General features: G+C 40.0%; 1 protein-coding gene across 2 annotated transcripts; it reads left to right on the forward strand.

The window, feature by feature from the left end:
* The first annotated feature begins 1,792 nt into the window (after positions 1 to 1,792).
* LOC139458153 (baculoviral IAP repeat-containing protein 3-like) lies at positions 1,793 to 20,192 on the forward strand. 2 transcript variants are annotated; one of them, XM_071239476.1, is made up of 6 exons: positions 1,793 to 2,824; positions 7,948 to 8,108; positions 10,921 to 10,948; positions 12,141 to 12,275; positions 13,759 to 14,289; positions 15,066 to 20,192. In XM_071239476.1, the coding sequence occupies exons 1-6, from the start codon at positions 1,885 to 1,887 to the stop codon at positions 15,311 to 15,313; spliced, it is 2,043 nt and encodes a 680-aa protein (XP_071095577.1). In that variant the 5' UTR covers positions 1,793 to 1,884; the 3' UTR covers positions 15,314 to 20,192. The 2 variants fall into 2 exon arrangements, with proteins under 2 accessions (XP_071095577.1, XP_071095578.1); XM_071239477.1 differs by having other exon boundaries at positions 12,141 to 12,218.
* Positions 20,193 to 22,659: the final 2,467 nt, after the last annotated feature.

A 22,659-nucleotide genomic window follows, 5' to 3' on the forward strand; every position in this document is an offset into this window, starting at 1 on the left:
CTGGTCCCGGTGCAGAAACGTGTGGCTGGTTGTAAGCATTGACTTAAAGGATCGGATGGTCAGCGCGTGCCCTGGTTGACGGTGTGGAACGATGCTCATTAAATCAATCACTGGATTGTCTGGCCCAGACTTGATTATTTACAGGCTGTCATCATATAGCTTGGGGTTAAACAACATCAATGTTTGCACCGAACTATGCAGCGAGTTTACGGCTTTGTTCGAACCACGAGCACGAGTATGGTACTGTCAGACCAATGCTCATAGTAGGGATTCAAACCCACGATCAGCGTATCCAGGTACTACTAAAGGGGCATTCACACGGTACAACTAGTTGTATACGTCAAAAGTTTAACCGACTTGCCTGTTCACACGATGCAATGTGTTGCATGCAACAAATTGTATACAACTAGTTGTACCGTGTGAATGCCCCTTAAGGGAAGCAAATCTAAACAACGAGGCGGCTACTAGACATCTGTACTTTAGAAAGCTATCATATTTTGCATGTTAACACAATAATGTTATATTAGTTTTAAGTATGACATAGTATATACATATGGAGTATATTTATGGTCATCTTAATAATTCAGATTGACTTTTCTTTAACAGTTGAGACAAAGAAGACACTATCGAAAAACAGGAACAATGAACGACAACAGATTCAGTACAAACATATGCAGCGTGCAATTGCCAACGACATGTATGTGTAGGTGGATACCTACTGACAAGATGGTAGATCATTTGCTTCTTTTAATTGCTATTAGAATCTTCATCTGACCGATGCTACATTTTTAAAAGAAGTTTGCTCCTCCTTACAGAAGGGTTATAACATTAATGGATCTATAACATGATATGGATTCCGAAAACAAGAAAGAAAAGCACAGTTAAATGATTTTATTAATTTTTGTTTTGATTGTGTTCATATGTGAGAGGGGGCACGGGTGGCCCAGTCGTCTAAGGCCGCGATTCGCTGTGAAGAGTTGCGTCCCTTGGGCACGCCAGAAACCTATGATTGTGGGTTCGAATCCCGGTACGCCCCGATTATGTTTCTAGGTTGTCCTCACCATACCCGTGCTCGTGGGTTTCACCGTAGTGGTAAACGTCTGAGACTTGCATCACTTCGGGCTTTCCTCCCACATTAAGCTGACTCGCAGTGATATAACTGGAATACTGCTAAAAGCGGCGTTAAACCCAACTCACTCACTCACTCATATGTGAGACTAACTGGGAAAGTTGGGGGTTCATCCCATGAGATTTTACCTTTCTTCCAATGTCATGCAGCTGTAATAGTATATGAAGCGTCCGTACAATATCAACACTCTTGAATCTATGATGGTGAGTGAGTTGGGTTTAAAGCCGCTTTTAACAGTATTCCAGTTATATCACGGCGTGTCAGCTTAATGTGGGAGGCTAGCCCGAAGAGATGCAGGTCTCAGACGTTTCGAATCTATGATGAATAATTGACTCCAGTTTGTATTAAACATGAAGACCAATGAAAATATCTTCGAAATAAATATGGGTCTATATCAAGTTATTTTTTCATACATTATATTTTAATAGATTGATTATTATATTTGCATTCTTAATACATGGAATGTGTTGCTACGCTTTTTCTACTAGCTGGTGGGTTTATTCTTTGTTTGGGTACATTCACCATCGTATGCCTAATCTATATTATCAAATTGTATTAAATATTCGACTAACATGAAATGACACGCAGCGTACATCTATTTTTAGAAATTGTACTACCAAGATTATCTCCCTCTACCGGAATATCCCAAGAAACATGGCCGACTTCTGTTGATATTTTGGAAAGTGTTACCCTAATTTGCCTTTTGTGTTGAATCTAAAGTGCATCTCCCGTGGAATTGTTGTGATTCTGTTACCATGGATACCGGTTCCGTTAGTGGCATGGATGACAGCCTCAGGAGACTCGCCAGTTTCCAGGAGTACCCTCTACCAGAGCCGGGCCGGAGGAACCACGCGTCGTTGTTGACATACAATTCCCCCATGAAGTTGTCAAAAGCTGGGTTTTATCGCCACCCTGGAGCTCTGGGGGACGAGGTGAAGTGTTTCCAGTGTTCTGTGTCGTTCCGGGGATGGTCAGGCGAGTCGCCGATGGCCGTGCACCGTGTCCTTAGTCCGGACTGTGCCTTCTTAGCGAGACACACACCGGCACTTTTGACAGCTCGGAGACCCGGGAGAATCCGACCAGGTGACCCCCGTAACGTCCGACGACGTTTGCAGATGAGCACACCGACGTCGACGGTGGACACACCAAGTGACACAGGCTCTGGTGTTCAGGAACAGAGCGTTCTGGCTGTGTACGACAGATATAATACTCCCAGAACGCCCGAGCAGTTGGATTCTGAAAATCAGGTCATTGAAAGTGATGAACGAATGGGGTCGATGTTGTTTGGGAGTCACCGTCTCCTCACCTTCCCTAGCCCTACCCACCCACGGGCTGAGGTGTGGGCGGGGTCGGGGTTTGTGTACCAGGGGGAGGGGGGCGTGGTCAGGTGTGTGTTCTGTGGGCTGGAGATGTTGTATGATGTGGATGAACCTGTCAAGAGACACCAGGAGATGTCCAAGAATTGTCCTGTCATCAAGTACCTGGATATTGGAAATATTCCAAGAGACTTGGAAAACAAGATCAGATCACAACATCTAGGACAATCTTGTGACAACAGCTTTGTGAGTGGTGATCCTATGTTTAAACACCCCCAGTTTGAGGAAATGCAGGACAGACTAGAAACATTTAAATATTGGTCTGAACAAATAAGACCAACAGCTGATCAACTTTGCCAAGCAGGGTTCTATTTCACAGGTAAGCTACATTCAAGCATTTGTCACATGAAAACATTTCTACTGCTAAATTGTTATCAAGTTCAAGAATGTGTCATACAAAACAGTTTCCAAATTATCAACATGTTCAGCAAGTTGTACTGTACTTGCCTTATCATGCTAATGTGCAAAATGTAAATGGTCTATAACAACTATACGGGATACTTTTAATCATTTATAAACTGTCTATACTGATGACAGGTTCTATGTTTTAGTATTGATGTATGGGTCATTCTCAAAAAAAGTGAGTTTTTTAGTCCGAGTTGAATAACAATTAAAATATTTATTTTAGATGTGTTTAAACACAAGTGTTTTTTGTAGAACATACCATGGTGTCTGAAAGTTAAGTTTCAGTATTTCTTATTAGGTATTTTATTTTAATTAAAACTGCTTAATTGCGGTTAAATTGAGCTGAAGGGTGTGTCCGTAACCCTATGTTTGCACATCAACATTGTTTAATGTTGCTAAAAATAAAAAATATTATGTAAATAATGTTTATATATTGTACATTACCTTTCTAACTCATGATATAAAATTATCTTTTGAAGATACACTCTTTTATTTATATTGGTTTTTGGTAAGAAACACTTGTACATAAAAAAGTGTCTGTCCTGTTACCAGGATGGATCAAAACTGAAAAATAAATAATCCTTCAAGATTCCCATAATTCAAAATAACAGAAATACAGCTTACTTCCTGTACTATCATGGCAGCAGTGTCCTTCAAGTGAGAGAAGACCTTGGATAATTTTGCTTGACAGGGAAGTTTATTCCTATCATGAATACTCTTTTCTTATGTATGTGCTGTTACTGCTCATCTTTGCCAAAACAAATATTTTTTTCTAAAACCATTTTTTCAGAATATTAGAAAATATGAACTGTTCACAATGCCATGTGGTCTCAACATTTCAAGGGAGGTCTCATTAAAAAAACCTGTAATTAATGTCAATTTGTCTATGCTGTTACTGTCTGTGCTGTTACCTTCAAACATGTAACAGGACAGACACTGGTGGTAACAGCACAGACTTATCATCATCTTAAACTGTCTTTCCTTGTTTAACCAATCAATAATATAATTACCATAATAACTCAAATAATTCCTTTTGAAATAACACAGACATTCAAAAGGCTATAGTTGTACAAATCTTCCAAGCTGAATAAAAACAAGTTGCTCAAGACTTAAAAGTAACAGCAGAGAAAAATATTGGTAACAGCACAGACATTTGGTCAGCTTATCTAACTATTCTTGTCCAATTACTCAATATTCAAATTTTATGAAACATTAAGACATATGTTTTGAAATTTATCACAGTTTAGAAGAAAACATATACATAAAAAATAGACTACTTTGTTGAAGATAGTTATCGGATGAAAAAGTAACAGCACAGACATTCCGTGGTAACAGCACAGACTTATCATCACCTTAAACTGTCTTTCATAGTATAACCAATCAATAATATAATTACCATATTAACACAAATAATTCTTTTGAAATAACACAGGCATTCAAGAGGCTATGGCTGAACAAATCTTCCAAGCTAAATGAAAAAAATTGGTTAAGACTTAAAAGTAACAGCACAGACATTTGGTCATCTTTATCTAACGTTTCTTATCCAATCACTAAATATTCTAATTTTATGAAACATTAAGAGATATGTTTTCAAATTTATCACAGTTCAGAAGAAAACATATATACATAAAAAAATAGACTACTTTGTTGAAGATAGTTATCTGATGAAAAAACAACAGAAGGGTGGAGAAGACAGGTGGTGTGGTGGAAAAGGGTGAGGTTGTGAAAAGTGTGGAGAGGACAGATGGTTTGGTGGAGAAGGGTGAGGTTGAGAAAAAGGTGGAGAGGACAGGTGGTGTGGTGGAGAAGGGTGAGGTTGAGAAAAGTGTGGAGAGGACAGATGGTTTGGTGGAGAAGGGTGAGGTTGAGAAAAAGGTGGAGAGGACAGGTGGTGTGGTGGAGAAGGGTGAGGTTGAGAAAAGTGAGAGTGACATTTTACTATCGGTTCCAGATGATACAGAAGAGTGTCTTGGAAAATGTGTGGTTGTGTTATATGATGGTTTTACATATCCTGGATACATAGATGTTTCTACCTATGATATATATGTGGAATGCATGCACAAGCCTGGCAAAAAAATGGGATCAAAAATGATTCTTTTGGCCAAGACTCCTGCTGGACAAATGCTGGTACAAGCACGAGGACATTATTACCATCATTCCTGAACGAAAGAAGATTGAAGGCACTGCTTCCCACTTCAGTGTTGAAAACATTTACTGGGAAGCTATTACAGATATGATAAAACAGAAACAATAAACAACCTGTGGTTTCTGGGTGAATGAAAGGCACCATTTAATTCTGGCACTAATCAAATAATCATAGATACAAGTGAATTGTACTTTTAAGGAAACTATAATTCATCCATTCAGACTGTTTATTTGAGTATTTGCGAATACAATTGCAAAAGAATACAGCTTCAACAGGAAATCTTCTGACAAGTTTTTTTTCTCCAGATTATGTTGATGTTTGACATGGATAAAGTTGGTTATTGTGTTGTTGCTTCATGACAAAAACTGTCACATGACTATTTAGTGTAAGTTTAAATCAATTTAAATTCTTTGTAATTCTAGGGATTAACCCAAAATGCAAAAGTTATTGTCTTTGGCGTTACTTCCGTCTGTGCTGTTACCTACCAGTATCCTACATTCAGATTACATAGAAGAACCTTCAGTTAATAACATCCATATGATCAGATACTGTTAATTAAGCAAAACATTTTCTTATTTGTCAGAGTTCAAAACTTTGAACTTCTGAACAGGATAGTTGACTGCAAACATAAGTTTGTCCGTCCTGTTACTTTCAATTGTCCGTCCTGTTACCGACCGGTTTCTATAGTTCAGATTACATACAAGAATATTCAGTTAATTACACCTTATATGTTCAGGTGTAATCAATTGCACATACTTTTTTCGTAATTGTCAGATATTTCAAAATCTTGAAACTCCTGAACATTATAGTTATCTGCAATCAAAGCCGATTGTCCGTCCTGTTACTTTCAATTGTCCGTCCTGTTACTACGTTGTCTGTCCTGTTACCAGCACTTAAAATAGAAATATACTGATTATTTATATTTATTTTTCAGAAGAACATATTTGAATTCAAACATATATCATCTAATGAAGTATATGTGTCAAATATAAGATGCAATAATCAGGGTATGTTTGTCATATTGGATTTGAATGAATTCAAATGTTTTCATTTGACTCAAATGCTGGACAAATCTGTCCATAAAATAATGTATCCAATCTCTTTTTAATTGTGCTCATTGAAATATTAAACAATACATTTAAAAACAAGAACTGACATGATTTGTGTTGAACTTTGAAAAATATTGTTACAGAAAATATAATTGTTAAAATGGTAACAGGACAGACATATTTTTCCTATTCAGTGTTAATTAATTATCATAATTAGGACATCATTGATTATTAAGGTGTCATTTTGCTTAACATTATTATTCAGAAGTTACTTTGTGTACTGAGTCAATAAAAAAGGAATTTTACAAAAGACAATTTTGATGTTTTTGCTTAGTTGAAATTCTGACATTTTTTGAGAATGACCCGTATATGTGTGTAGTCGTGTGTGATATACATATCCTTTATGTGGTTTTATCTGTTTTTGCTGAACTAACTAGGGTTCAGAGAGCCCCAATACAGATACTGTATTCGACATAATAAGCACCCAGGTAACTCTCAAAATTAGAAATAGGGGGCTCTTTTTAGAATATTATTTTGGTGAAAAACAGAGTTGAAAGATAAATTTCGTGGTTGATGCTGACAGCCTGAAATGTTTATATCCGACGGATATATTTTTCCAGAATATAATTTCCCATAATTAAGGATGCATATAACACACATATTATGCATGAATAAATAAGTCTTGTGAACATTGATCAATCGGAAGGGGTGCTAATTGGTATTGTTCACTAGCTAATATATTAGTAAATATCGCTGTGGCGCTTATTAGAGCGGGGCGCTTATTACGTTGAATACGGTATTAAATTTCAGGCTTCTGATGAGATATGTGAGGGCCCTGCAATGGTACTCAATGAACTGTCTAAATATGTAATAGTCATGATAACAAACTTGGGTGTTTGAAAGAGATGGACTTTTCAAACAACTAGATTTCATGTAGAATGCTTCAGTTTGTGTATCTATGTCCAATCAATGCATTTCTGCATAGTGTTGGATCATAAACCCTGTATATATTATATTATTACCCAAAGGGTTAGAAATAAAAATTGTATGTGCACGGGTGTTAATATCACTTTGCACACACCAGTGTATTGTTTACATCACCTGGACGGCATTGTTGAATCATTTGAATCTTATTGTGATGTAAGGCCATAATGACGTCACTCTAGGAATGACGTCATAGCTTAAGATTGTTGACAACATTCCACAAATTGTTTTTTTCTAGGACAGCGGTGGTAACTTGGGTGTATAAAAGACTTGGACTTTTCAAACCACTAATGAAATTAATAAACCATTTTCATGTAGAATGTTTAATTTTTGTACATTCCCTCAGGACTCAGCTTATATATTTTCTGTCTCCAAGCAATGCATTTCTGCATAGTGATGGATCATAAACCCTGTATATGATATATAATGGATTATTATAATTATACATATAACATCTATATTCACCAGGGTACACAGACAAGGTTGTGTGTTTCTGTATAGTGGTGGATCATAAACCCTGTATATAATATATCATGGGTTATTATAGTTATACATATAACATCTATATTCACCAGGGTACACAGACAAGGTTGTGTGTTTCTGTATAGTGGTGGATCATAAACCCTGTATATAATATATCATGGGTTATTATAGTTATACATATAACATCTATATTCACCAGGGTACACAGACAAGGTTGTGTGTTTCTGTATAGTGATGGATATATCATGGGTTATTATAGTTATACATATAACATCTATATTCACCAGGGTACACAGACAAGGTTGTGTGTTTCTGTATAGTGGTGGATATATCATGGGTTATTATAGTTATACCTATAACATCTATATTCACCAGGGTACACAGACAAGGTTGTGTGTTTTGCCTGTGGGTGTGGCCTGCATCACTGGAAGCCCGAGGCCAACCCCTGGGTGCAGCATGCCAGACACGCCCCTCACTGTGTCTTTGTGAAGCAGCACAAGGGAGATAACTTTACTTTGGAGGCTCAGGAGGCTGAGGTATGTTATAACACAGTTTGATATTACATTTGTAACAATGTTCTTGTTATTGTAGATAGGTCTCTAGTGTTGGGGTACGTGTTTCTTGTGTAGTGAATCCATTGTAACTATTCTCTGTTCTTGTTATTGTAGATAGGTCTCTAGTGTTGGGGTGTGTGTTACTTGTGCAGTGAATCCATTGCAACTATACTCTGTATACAGTGGCAGTATGTAAAATAAACTGGCAAAGAAAATATACACTCGAAAATTTGATTTGACCAAAGATTACAAAAAAATTCAAAAGATGACTAGGCTGGAAACAGTCACAGAAACACTCAAGGTCCAAAAACACAGGAATGATGCCATCACCATCGGATAAACATTTCTTGTTTGTTTCATTTTTTGCCACCATCAAACATGGCTGTATACTTTCTTTAGTCACCATCAAACATGGCTGTATACTTTCTTTAGTCACCATCAAACAAGGGTGTATACTTTCTTTAGTCACCATCAAACATGGGTGTATACTTTCTTTAGTCACCATCAAACAAGGGTGTATACTTTCTTTAGTCACCATCAAACATGGGTGTATACTTTCTTTAGTCACCATCAAACAAGGTGTATACTTTCTTTAGTCACCATCAAACAAGGTGTATACTTTCTTTAGTCACCATCAAACAAGGTGTATACTTTCTTTAGTCACCATCAAACAAGGTGTATACTTTCTTTAGTCACCATCAAACATGGGTGTATACTTTCTTTAGTCACCATCAAACATGAGTGTATACTTTCTTAAATCACTATCAAACATGGGTGTATACTTTCTTTAGTCACCATCAAACAAGGGTGTATACTTTCTTTAGGCACCATCAAACATGGGTGTATACTTTCTTTAGTCACCATCAAACAAGGTGTATACTTTCTTTAGTCACCATCAAACATGGGTGTATACTTTCTTTAGTCACCATCAAACATGGGTGTATACTTTCTTTAGTCACCATCAAACATGAGTGTATACTTTCTTTAGTCACCATCAAACATGGGTGTATACTTTCTTTAGGCACCATCAAACATGGGTGTATACTTTCTTTAGTCACCATCAAACAAGGTGTATACTTTCTTTAGTCACCATCAAACATGGGTGTATACTTTCTTTAGTCACCATCAAACATGGGTGTATACTTTCTTTAGGCACCATCAAACATGGGTGTATACTTTCTTTAGTCACCATCAAACATGAGTGTATACTTTCTTAAATCACTATCAAACATGGGTGTATACTTTCTTTAGTCACCATCAAACAAGGGAGTATACTTTCTTTAGGCACCATCAAACATGGGTGTATACTTTCTTTAGTCACCATCAAACATGGGTGTATACTTTCTTTAGGCACCATCAAACATGGGTGTATACTTTCTTTAGTCACCATCAAACATGAGTGTATACTTTCTTAAATCACTATCAAACATGGGTGTATACTTTCTTTAGGCACCATCAAACATGGGTGTATACTTTCTTTAGTCACCATCAAACATGGGTGTATACTTTCTTTAGTCACCATCAAACAGGGGTGTATACTTTCTTTAGTCACCATCAAACATGGGTGTATGCTTTCTTTAGTCACCATCAAACAAGGTGTATACTTTCTTTAGTCACCATCAAACAAGGTGTATACTTTCTTTAGTCACCATCAAACATGGGTGTATACTTTCTTAAATCACTATCAAACATGGGTGTATACTTTCTTTAGGCACCATCAAACAAGGGTGTATACTTTCTTTAGTCACCATCAAACATGGGTGTATACTTTCTTTAGTCACCATCAAACATGGGTGTATGCTTTCTTTAGTCACCATCAAACAAGGTGTATACTTTCTTTAGTCACCATCAAACAAGGTGTATACTTTCTTTAGTCACCATCAAACATGAGTGTATACTTTCTTAAATCACTATCAAACATGGGTGTATACTTTCTTTAGGCACCATCAAACAAGGGTGTATACTTTCTTTAGGCACCATCAAACATGGGTGTATACTTTCTTTAGTCACCATCAAACATGGGTGTATACTTTCTTTAGGCACCATCAAACAAGGGTGTATAGTTTCTATGTATATAGTCTATATACTGCAGCTGTTTACCTGCCCACCTTTAAGACATATTTCTGGGAACCCTCACACCAATAATGTCAGTACTTCCTTGATAATACTAAGTGCAGTTTATACATTATTATGCAAGTAATGGTGTTTGAAATTTTTCAGAGCAAAATGTTAAATATGTTAGATTTTTAAGGTATGACTTTAATTTAAGTTTCGACAACAAACACCACTCACTGATATTAAAATGATGACTTCTTTAGCCAATAGGTATAACTCGTATTTCAACTTTCAGCTGGAAAATAAAAAATCACTTCCCTACTAATTGTATCATCTACTGACAAATGATCTTTTGTTGATAGTAAGTATAAAGTATGTTCCGAAAATGTCTTATTCACATAATGTGTTAGGCATGTTGAGTGATTGAGCAGAAAGTGTCGTACCTTGACACTCCAACAAGACACTACGCTAAGTGTATTGATTGAAATGACTCCAAACATGACATGAAAATAACAAATAAATAACCCACCACTCAGACTGGAACTGTGACACTCCTTGTTCCAGGTTTATAGACTTAATTAGGTAGTGTTGCATGTAACATTTGTATAAGTAGTATGTCCAACCAATCATCAGCGTAGTCGGTATCTGGTTGAGGCCAAACCCCGAGAATGTGTTCATTCTGAAAATAACTTCTAACATTATATATCATGACCTGTAATATCTTTGTTCTCTTTCACAGGCTCTGACAGAGAGCGACACAGCTGAAGGTGGGTGATGGACAAAGTCTTCTGTGTACTGCAATAATCACAAATATTGACATGATAAAGGGAAATATTAATGGTGTCAGTGTATGCCTACCTCCTGATATGATACATATCGCAATACACATGGCTGTACCTACTTTACATTGTTTATGGGTGAGATTCTCCATGTTCAGTATAGCCCGACTGAAAGCAGTTATTGCTATCAACCAGTTTGTGTTCAACTCACATGGAGTTTTTCATTAATATTACTTTAAAAAAAAACAAAATTGAGTATTTTTTGAAAGAGGTTATTGTCAGCAACCCATGTGTTTCACTATCAACATGATCAATACAGGCTAATTTAGGCTCGCTCTGATAGTTTTGTGCAAACAGTTTTGACGCCATGATTTGTGATATGAGACACTAGGGAAATGTTAGCTCAAATAGTTGTAAGTTATTGTTGTATTTAATAAATATTAATTTTTGAAAATAATTGTCTGTTTCATACATATTACTTTTGGAAAATTGATACCGAATTAAATGTTTATCAAAACATAACTGTCAACCCTTCACAGGTATCGCCTACACTACATTCCTCAGTAGTGCTTACATCACCCATGTAGGGGCCATGTGGCCCAGTCGTCTAAGGCACCGCAATTCGCTGTGCAGAGTTGCGTCCCTTGGGCATGCCAGAAACCTATGATTGTGGGATCGAATCCCGGTTCACCCCGATTATGTTTCTAGGTTTGTCAGCACCATACCCGTGTTTGTGGGTTTCACCGAAGTGGTAAACGTCTGAGACCTGCATCACTTCGGGCTTTCCTCCCACATTAAGCAGACACGCCGTGATATAACTGGAATACTGTTAAAAGCAACTCACACACATAACCCATGAAGAACTGTCATATGTCAAAATATGTAGGAAAATCGCATCGTTACCTCACACCCCTATCACAAACTAATTTTCTTCAGACGTCTTTTTCTGGTACATTACCCGGTCTGTGTGTGTTTATTGGAGGCTTTGGATAGAAAATCAGGAATATCAACATAGGTATATCAACAATCAAAGGAAATATGAGTAGGATTCAGTTATGAGTGTACAAGTCTGTAGATCTATGAAATTCAAGTTTCTGTGGAAAGAACAAATGTCATGTTCATCTGAGTTCAATAAAATAATATTTTTCCATGTTTAATGAACATGTCATTTTTTTCACAGACCAGTGTGGCAGCCCAGCCACGCCCTCCCCTCTCCGCCCGTGTCTGGACATGGCGGCCATCAAGGCAGCCTTGGCATGTCAGTATGATGTACAGCAAATCCGACAAGCTGTTCTCAAATTCTTTATCTTGTCCCGTGAGTGTATTGTGCTCATGTTGAGGTCACTGGTCATCCTGCCTGTAAACTAACGTGAATCCTTCACTCTTCTTATCAGAGTCATTCATTGTCGTAAGAGAGGACTAACGGGATCGGGTTGTCAGACTCGCTGACTTGGTTGATGCATGTCATCGTATCCTAATTGCGTGGATCGATGCTCATGATGTCAATCACTGGATTGTCTGGTCCAGACTCGATTATTTACAGACTGTCGTCATATAGCTGGAATATTGCTGAGTGCGGCGTTAAACAACAAACAAACAAAGAAACATCATTCATTTGCTTCTACATGATCTAAATAACATTTAAAAATTGAGATTATCTCCCTTGAATATGTTTTTAATATTATCTCCCTTTAATGTGTTTTCTTTTACTAAGGTTGAAAAGAATAATAATCTTGTTTCTCAGGCACTGCCCGCATCATCATAAAGTCCACCACATGTTTCAGTTTTATTTCCATTTTCAAACAAATCCTAATAGCTAAAAACAATACGATCCATACAGCACAGAGTTACTTCCCTTCACATGCACACTGCTATACTGTGTATCTCATGTTACGGTCGTGGTGGCAAGAAGAGTTTGTATGCTTGTTTAAGTAGGGAGGCCCTTTCCCAGGTTGATGGTACACAACTGTTTGTTTGGTTACATACTAGATGGAACTAGGAAAAAAACACCACTGCCGCCCGCACTATATTTTCCAGTCATTGCCTGAGAACCAATACTTTTATTGTTTTAAGCCTAAATGAGACTGAGAGTTTAATCTACAAGTCGTTGACACTGTTCCCAAACTACCCTGGTAGCCTACAAGACGTTCTCATGTTTAAGGCCACACTGTTTTAATGGTTTTATGAATTTTGCTAAGCTTGGGTCGGTCAGAATAAGAATAGATTTGTGTTGTCTAGAATTTTTGCTTGTTTGGTTGTTTTAATTGGAAAAAAGATACATGTTTCCTTATTTCTGGATATGCAGGATGTTAAGCATTATACAATAACACAGAATATAGTTGTATTTCTGAGGACATTTGTTCTTTTTGCAGTGGCTGTAGACAATGCATTGATCAGTTATCATTTAAAAAGTTTACATTTTATTACTTGACTTTTTAATTATTTTTGTAGATGTGTCTATTTGTTTTTCTAACTCATCACCGATGGAGGTGCCAGGCAAATAAAAATACATTTACAGTCTGTGCACAGAGCTTTTGAGTATCAAATCCAACCTTTTACAGTAGATTTGTTTTTAACCGATTGGATAATTATCAGCTGATCTTATTAGATTGAAAGACATTTTACCAGATTAGACTGGGACTTCAGACTAGTGGCTTGGCTGCAGTCAAACTATGTCTGTTTTAATTGCCACAGTATTGTATTGGTGGGTTGAATCTGTTAACCAAAAAATTAAAAACCATGTCTCTTAGTTATGAGGTCCCCACACTGCATCTTCACAACTACCCTCTCCATGACAGGTGGGTTGTACCCTAACGAGGCGCTGCTCCTCGGCACCCTGCGAGCCTCCGACGCCAACTTCTCCCAGCTACAGAGACAAAGGGAGACAATCCACACCAAGGACCTGAGTCTCATCAGACAGAGTGAGGAGATCCAGCAGAAGGACCAGCTGCTGGTGAGGAAGGTTGAGGAGATGGAGCGCACCCACGAGGAGTACCACACAGAGCTGAGTCGGGAGCAGGCACAGCGGCGGTGTGAGATGCAGGCACTGACTGCCAGGCTGCAGGCACAGGCCCAGGTCATCCAGAGACAGGGGCAGAGACACGCCCAGGTGGTGCAGGACAAGGACCACCAGCTGCAGGACAAGGACCACCAGCTGGGACACCAGGGAGAGGAGCTGGACAGGAAACAGAGGGAGCTGAACAGTCTGGCTGTGGAGATGAGGAGGCAGGCTGAGGAGAACAGGAGACAGGTGGAGGAGAACAGGAGACAGGCGGAGGAGAACAGGAGACAGGCGGAGGAGCTGGAGAGACTGAGGCAGCTTCTACAAGGTAGGTTGTCGCAGGGTTTTAGGCCACAGGGAAATAATTATCAAATTTGCATCCAACTGTTTCAAAATGTAAGTGGGAGTCATTTTGTATATTATATATTTTCTATTGTTTGAACCAGTTGTACAAGGCATATGTGTATGTGGAGACACGGCTCAGGTCATTTGTCCGTCATATTTATTGGATACTGGTACCAAGTTTATTGGACTGGTTTATCGCATCAATAACTCTTTACATGATATGATTATTTTTGGAGACCTGATTTAATGTTAATGTATACTTGGCACAATGTTCAGTTGGGTTACCAAATTTCAGAGGCTGGAAAACAACATTTTACATTTTAAAAAGACATGGAAATATGTCCTTAAGATAAATCAGCTGTTTATGGCCTCTATGGACTGGATAATTGTAGATATTTGTATAGTCAGATACAAAATATGTCAGCTTGGTTTCAGTGTAGTACTGCTGGAGTGAAGTAACACTACTTGATGACACGGAGGCCAGTACAAGCTTGTAGTTCTGTGGTTCAAAGACACAGTGTTCAGATGCCTTCTCTCCTTTTTGCACCTGTCAAAACCTTGTCATCAAGGTGGTCACTGCTGAAAAAAAATTCCCTCTAATCCTGCCATGATTGCCTCGTTGTTAAACCCATGCAAAGACAGGCTTCCCCTAGACCTTATAATCAGAATAAAATGTGACACTCCAGGATTCTTGGCTATGAAAATCTGATCAATCTCGATATCTGTATTTCATTAAACTCCATCTTGTTTGTTCTGCAGCTAACAACATACAGAACAACGGCCCAGTCAACAATGCTGCTGCTGCTGCTGCTGTCCCTGCCCCGGCTGTCCCCGCCGACCCCGCCTACGCCCGGTGCAAGGTGTGTCTGGAGGAGGAGGCCCAGTGTCTGTTCCGCCCGTGTCGACACGTGTGCTGTGGCACGCAGTGTGCCCCCCACTTCATCGGGAAGACGTGCCCCATCTGTCGGAACAGTGTGCGTGACTGGGAGGTCATCTATGTGGCGTAGACACACACCTCAGCCCCATCTGTCGGAACAGTGTGCGAGACTGGGAGGTCATCTATGTAGCGTAGACACACACCTCAGCCCCATCTGTCGGAACAGTGTGCATGACTGGGAGGTCATCTTTGTCGCGTAGACACTCACCTCAGCCCCATCTGTCGGAACAGTGTGCATGACTGGGAGGTCATCTTTGTCGCGTAGACACTCACCTCAGCCCCATCTGTCGGAACAGTGTGCGTGACTGGGAGGTCATCTATGTAGCGTAGACACTCACCTCAGCCCCATCTGTCGGAACAGTGTGCATGACTGGGAGGTCATCTTTGTCGCGTAGACACTCATATCCTTAGTGGCAGCTGTTAGCTGTCTGTTTTATCCTTGTGTACATTTTGTTGTTTCTATTGTCTGTCATTGTTTGAGTCTAGAAGAGCCTCAGCGTGCTCCAAATTCAACAGAAAAACATGCCCCATCTGTCGGAAGAGTGTGCGCGACTGGGAGATCATCTGTTTGGTGAAGACACACATCTCAGCCCCCATCTACTGAGAGATTATCTATTTGGTGAAGACACACATCTCAGCCCCATCTGTCAGAAGAGTGTGCGCGACTGGGAGATCATCTATTTGGTGAAGACACACATCTCAGCCCCATCTACTGGGAGATCATCTATTTGGTGAAGACACACATCTCAGCCCCATCTGTCAGAAGAGTGTGCGCGAGTGGGAGATCATCTATTTGGTGAAGACACACATCTCAGCCCCATCTACTGGGAGATCATCTATTTGGTGAAGACACACATCTCAGCCCCATCTGTCAGAAGAGTGTGCGCGAGTGGGAGATCATCTATTTGGTGAAGACACACATCTCAGCCCCATCTACTGGGAGATCATCTATTTGGTGAAGACACACATCTCAGCCCCATCTACTGGGAGATCATCTATTTGGTGAAGACACACATCTCAGCCCCATCTGTCGGAAGAGTGTTCGCGACTTGGAGATCATCTATATGGTATAGACACACATCTCAGCCCCATCTGTCGGAAGGGTGTGCGCGACTGGGAGGTCATCTATTTGGTGAAGACACACATCTCAGCCCCATCTGTCGGAAGAGTGTGCGCGACTGGGAGGTCATCTATTTGGTGAAGACACACATCTCAGCCCCATCTGTCAGAAGAGTGTGCGCGAGTGGGAGATCATCTATTTGGTGAAGACACACATCTCAGCCCCATCTACTGGGAGATCATCTATTTGGTGAAGACACACATCTCAGCCCCATCTACTGGGAGATCATCTATTTGGTGAAGACACACATCTCAGCCCCATCTGTCGGAAGAGTGTTCGCGACTTGGAGATCATCTATATGGTATAGACACACATCTCAGCCCCATCTGTCGGAAGGGTGTGCGCGACTGGGAGGTCATCTATTTGGTGAAGACACACATCTCAGCCCCATCTGTCGGAAGAGTGTGCGCGACTGGGAGATCATCTATGTGGTATAGACACACACCTCAGCCCCATCTGTCGGAGCGGTGTGCGCGACTGGGAGATCATTTATTTGGTGAAGACACACATCTCAGCCCCATCTGTCAGAAGAGTGTGCGTGACTGGGAGATCATCTATTTGGTGAAGACACACACCTCCATCTCATAAGCTTAGTGGCAGCTACTAGGTGTCTGTGTTGTCAATATGTACATTTTGTCATGTCTATTGTCTATCTATTTTTCAAGTCCACGGGAGAAACAATGTGTTCCTCACTTCATTGGGAAAACCACTACCCCTCACAACTTGCTCCACCCCAGATATTGTTACATGTTATGACCTGTATAGAATTGTTATTTTAGTGGAAATGTGTTTTAAGACAATGTAACTGATATTTTTATCAAATATGTTTGAAACCATCTATATTTATTTTATCAACTTTATGGAACATTCAGATCTATTTTGGTGCCATGTATTTTATGTATTTTACATTAATTTATATCAATGTGGAGTTTTGTCTTATTACATACTGTACTAACTCTCCCACTGTTGATTTTGAATGGAATTGAGAAGATTCAAATAGACAAATTCTCTCATCTCCACCTCCTGTCTCTGTCTAAAAAAGCTGCTGGCAGCTCTTCGGTGACTGTTTGGTCAAGGTGTAGCATCTATCCTATACATTTTGTCACTGTGGAATGGGGATGGGAATGGGGACCGAGCTATTGTTGAGTCCAAGGGACTCTCTGTTATTATGTACACATGGGGTCCACAATCATGTGTTCAGTTCCCTTGGTACTCACAGTGTCCATTTGTGTCCATTCATGCACAGTTTTGCACCAGTAAAACCCGGTATTGGTAAATGCATGACTAATCCGCTCCAAAGATTTGTCCATTTCTTGCAAGCCTTCCCAACTTCTTGCCTGACCCTTAGCCCCTTGAAGTAAGTTCAGTGGTCTCTTTGTCAGCCTGTCAGATCCAGTGTTTCAGACCCCAGCTTGGAGAATGTTTGTCAGTGGCCTCTCTGTCAGCCTGTCAGATCCAGTGTTTCAGACCCCAGCTTGGAAAATGTTTGTCAGTGGTCTCTCTGTCAGCCTGTCAGATCCAGTGTTTCAGACCCCAGCTTGGAGAATGTTTGTCAGTGGCCTCTCTGTCAGCCTGTCAGATCCAGTGTTTCAGACCCCAGCTTGGAGAATGTTTGTCAGTGGCCTCTCTGTCAGCCTGTCAGATCCAGTGTTTCAGACTCCAGCTTGGAGAATGTTTGTCAGTGGCCTCTCTGTCAGCCTGTCAGATCCAGTGTTTCAGACCCCAGCTTGGAGAATGTTTGTCAGTGGCCTCTCTGTCAGCCTGTCAGATCCAGTGTTTCAGACCCCAGCTTGGAGAATGTTTGTCTCATTAAGATATCCTTGGGATTAAATGAAAGGAAGTCCCGGAATCAATAAAGGTCCATGTTTATGATAACCCTCCCTGACGTTCCTCTTCACCAGACACTGTGATGTCTCTTGGTGACTTCCCCTAATGTCTCCTGGCCCACTACTAACCCTGATATACAATTACCAGCCCTTATAATGCATGGTTTTGTACAGAGATGTATCATTCCTATATGTCATATGTTCAGTTAAAGACTCATAACTTTGTTTTTTTCTCATCTGTTTTTCTCTTCTGTCCCTCTCAATGCATGTATATATCTATAGACATTTACATCTTCATTGTCCATATAATGAAACAGGTGCGGTCGGGTAGTCTTGTGGTTAAAGCATTCGCTCGTCACGGGTTCGATTCCCAAAATGGGTACAATGTGTGAAGCCCATTTCTGGTGTCCCCCGCCGTGATATTGCTGGAATATTGCTAAAAGCAGCGTAAAACCATACTCACTTACTCACTATATTGAAACATCCCCCTGACGCACCGCACCTCCACATCAACACTGAAGACATATAACAATATTTCGGTGTTGTTATGAGTGATGTGTAACAGTGTGAGTATTTCACAGTAAGGCCACAATAAATTGTTTCAGTTTTTCATTCAAAATGTTCAAAATTGTGAAGGGGGATTCATTTTGCTTTTAGATACCATCCTTACCGATTTGGCAGCAACAGTAACAACCTATGCAACAACACTACAACAGGGCCTACCTTAACCACATCCACTACATTTCCACGTGGTGCCATCTATACAGTGCTACCATTGTCTCTTGTATACAAGTAGTGTTCCACCGTATTAGGAGGGCTGTTTGTAGATTCAAATATTCATTGTTTATGTACCAGGATTACATGATTGTATTTTTAGCGACATCAGCTCACAATTGTTTAAGCTAAGACAGCTGTTCGGTTAACCCTCTTGGTGCCACGGGACCATATATGGTCCCTCACTTTTCACACCCGCATAGTGCCAAGGGACCATATATGGTCCCGAGAAAATGCTCTTTTTAAAGCGTGAATTTAGATATCAAACATTGAGTGCGCAAAGTCAAAATTTTAACCATTATCACCCCAATCATCTTAGCTTTAACATTGTGCAACTCATACTTTATACAATGCTACGGATTACGAAATATGGAGAGATTAGTAAAGTGGCTACCGCGCTTCTCGGCCTTTCTCTGCCATGTTTGAACACCAAGCGAATGACGGCGAATTCTGATTATGCACCCATGTCACATACACGTAAATATTTTCAGACAAAATCCTTGTTCATAAGAAATAATATGACCAGAGTGGTCAGAAAGACATGTTTTTCACAACTGTATACTTATTCATGTAAATAAATTACGAACAAGTATATTTAGACGTTTTGTATATTTTTATCGACTGTCGGTCATGGCGGAATGGTCGGTACACATGAGAAAACGACAGTGTATATTTCCATTACATTCATGACGTTCATTGAATGAATTTATGACCATCATCACACCGCTGGAAAAGAAATAAATGAAACCTAAAACTATCTATTTATTATGTCTCCTGACCATGTATACATCTATATAATTCCATGTCTGCATCACTGTCTAGTCTATCTGTGATTCAAGAAGCCAGTTGCAGTTTAAACTCTAGGGAAGAATGACTTTCATATAAATCAGTAAATGATTGGCTTAGCTATTTGTTTTTATTTTTATTTCAACCGACCTTGTGTGGAAAAGCTGTAATTAATCTGTGAAATATGAAATTTAAAAAGTGTGTCCTAATATACTGATGTACGTTCTTTGAGCTGAGTTAACACTGTCAACTTTTGTATAGAAAATTCAGTAATTATGTTTTACATGAAAACAAACTTCAGACAACTTTTAAAGACGTCTCTTTAGACACAGGAATCCTCATCGTCCACTTCCTTGTGTATAATGTTGACATACTATCAGTATGGGTCCCAGATGGGACTCAACCCCCATGAGATCTAGAATCCTTACTTTACTGAGAAAGTGTTGTCCCAAATATAACTTTTGTTAAATAAAGAAGTTATCCATAACAGTTTGATTTCTTGGAAATATAGTATGAATAAAATATGTACGAAAGATATCAGTGTTATGTTGTGTGTCTAAAGATGTGTCCACAGAAGAGTTACCTATCTACCTGTCTGTCTGTGAGTTTGGTTTGTGGCTGCTTTGAAGAGTACTTCAGCCGTACCACGACAGGTCAGCTTGGAGTAGGAGGGAAGCCCCAAGGGAGTCTACTACCTATGTAATCTGGGAAACAGTAGCAATCACTGGATTGTCTCGCCAGACTTGATTAATTTACAGACCACATACACACATGCAGCCTTAAACTACAAATAAGTTTTGTATCACATGTCATTAATGGTGCTAAGTTCTGTTCTGTTTCAGTTCGATTGATGCTCCTTCGAAGACTTAGTCTGAACACGAGCATCTATTTCAGAAAGGTGCGAGGTTGACCGATTGTCAAAGAGTGTCTTCATCCCAGACACGAGCCTAGCATTATCCTGCATCACTGGGATTTTTAAGTCCAAACTAGAAGTAATAACACTCATATCATGTGCAGAAATTCCTGTTGCGTTTCTTGGTCACGTTATGAGTATCACAGGAAGGCTTCCGTAAGAATATATTGATGTCAGCCTCTTACCATACGAGTAACGCAGCACTGTAGCTCATCTGGGTCTGTTGTCAACAGATGTTGCGGTCACCATTGCTATTCCAATATTTTCTGCATAAATACTGAGGCTAAGACTATTAGCAAATATGAAATATGTATCTCAACTTTCACAATAGCCACACGTGACTGGGCCACACCCGCTCCTCCAGGAAGCGTTCCCTCCCCGGCCCCCTATACCATGTAAGGAGGGGGGAAACATGTCTATCTTTCCTTACATCAAAATACTACCTTCTGATTGGTTAAGGAGGTGGCAATTATTTTTCATGTGGCCCGAACATGTATCCACTGAGAAATCAATCGGAACACATCTTGGTCTTATACTAGTGAAATCTTCAGGGACTAGTCGACTATTTTACATGCACTACTAGTCTTTAGTCTCATACTAGTGAAATCTTCAGGGACTAGTCGGCTATTTTACATGCACTACTAGTCTTTAGTCTCATACTAGTGAAATCTTCAGGGACTAGTCGACTATTTGAAATGCACTACTAGTCTTTAGTCTCATACTAGTGAAATCTTCAGGGACTAGTCGACTATTTTACATGAACTACTAGTCTGAAAGGAGCTGCAGACCAGTTGGATATGACGAACAACTTCTGCCCGTGTTGTCATCCAGGGATGCCGGACCAGTGTGGATCACAATCACGGGTATGGCGCTGACAGGCCAAAGATTATAGTCTGGCCAGCTCAACAGGGATTTGACCCATGGTCAGCTGATGCCAGCACAAAGACATCAATGTAAGCTCCAGTTGACTTTGATTGTCTGACCGTTTTCTGTGTTCGGAGAGGCGTCGGATCGTTGTCTGTGCACATGTAGCCCAGATAGAAGGGCAAGGTCAGCCACAACCACCCACACGGCGCCCACCATCATCCCGAGGCAAGAGAGTCATCTGACTTTAAACTGGACTTTTATAGTCAGTTAACTCTCTTGCCTCGGGATGATGGTGGGCGCCGTAGTTTAAACTAGACTTTTATAGTCAGTTAACTCACTTGCCTCGGGAAGATGGGCACCCACACGGCGCCCACCATCATCCCGAGGCAAGAGAGTTAACTGACTTTAAACTAGACTTTTATAGTCAGTTAACTCACTTGCCTCGGGAAGATGGGCACCCACACGGCACCCACCATCTTCCCGAGGCAAGAGAGTTAACTGACTTTAAACTGGACTTTTATAGTCAGTTAACTCACTTGCCTCGGGAAGATGGGCACCCACATGGCACCCACACAAGGAGGGTGTTCTGGAAGCATGCCGTGAACTCGGGCCTACACTTGTCAAATAGTAAACTCTCATTCAGAAATGACAAGAAAACAGATGTACACAATATTTATTGAGGTGAGAATAAATAGATCTGTCTCAAAGGAGACTTGTCAAATGGCAGTTATAGAAAATGTGATTACAATCATTAAAAAAAACACCTTTCGTTGCCTGGAAACTAAGATTGTACATATCAATCTGGCAGTCTGACAATACATCTTTTTTTTTTGTTTAACGCCGCAATATTCAAGCTATGTGGCGGCGGTCTGTAAATGATCGAGTCTGGACCAGACAATCCAGTGATTGACACCATGAGCATCGATCAACGCAATTGGGACACGATGACGTGCTTCAAACCAAGTCAGCGAGCCTGACCACCCGATCCTGTTAGTCGCCTCTTACGACAAGCATAGTCACCTTTTACGGCATGCATAGGTTTCTGAAGACCTATTCTACCCCGGATCTTCACGGGTCTCTGAGAATTGAACATGTCGTTGAATGCATGCCATGTGTGTTATATACACCCT

This window comes from Haliotis cracherodii, unplaced genomic scaffold (genome assembly GCF_022045235.1).
Source record: "Haliotis cracherodii isolate W230 unplaced genomic scaffold, xgHalCrac1.p SCAF_12, whole genome shotgun sequence".
NCBI lineage: Eukaryota > Metazoa > Mollusca > Gastropoda > Lepetellida > Haliotidae > Haliotis > Haliotis cracherodii.

Bases quoted from the DNA above. Each gene is read 5' to 3' on its own strand.
- LOC139458153 (XM_071239476.1), top strand. From the start codon at position 1,885: ATGGATACCGGTTCCGTTAGTGGCATGGATGACAGCCTCAGGAGACTC. The intron at 12,276-13,758 runs GTGAGTGTATTG...TCTCCATGACAG, and splicing joins CAAATTCTTTATCTTGTCCC to GTGGGTTGTACCCTAACGAG. The intron at 14,290-15,065 runs GTAGGTTGTCGC...TTTGTTCTGCAG, and splicing joins ACTGAGGCAGCTTCTACAAG to CTAACAACATACAGAACAAC.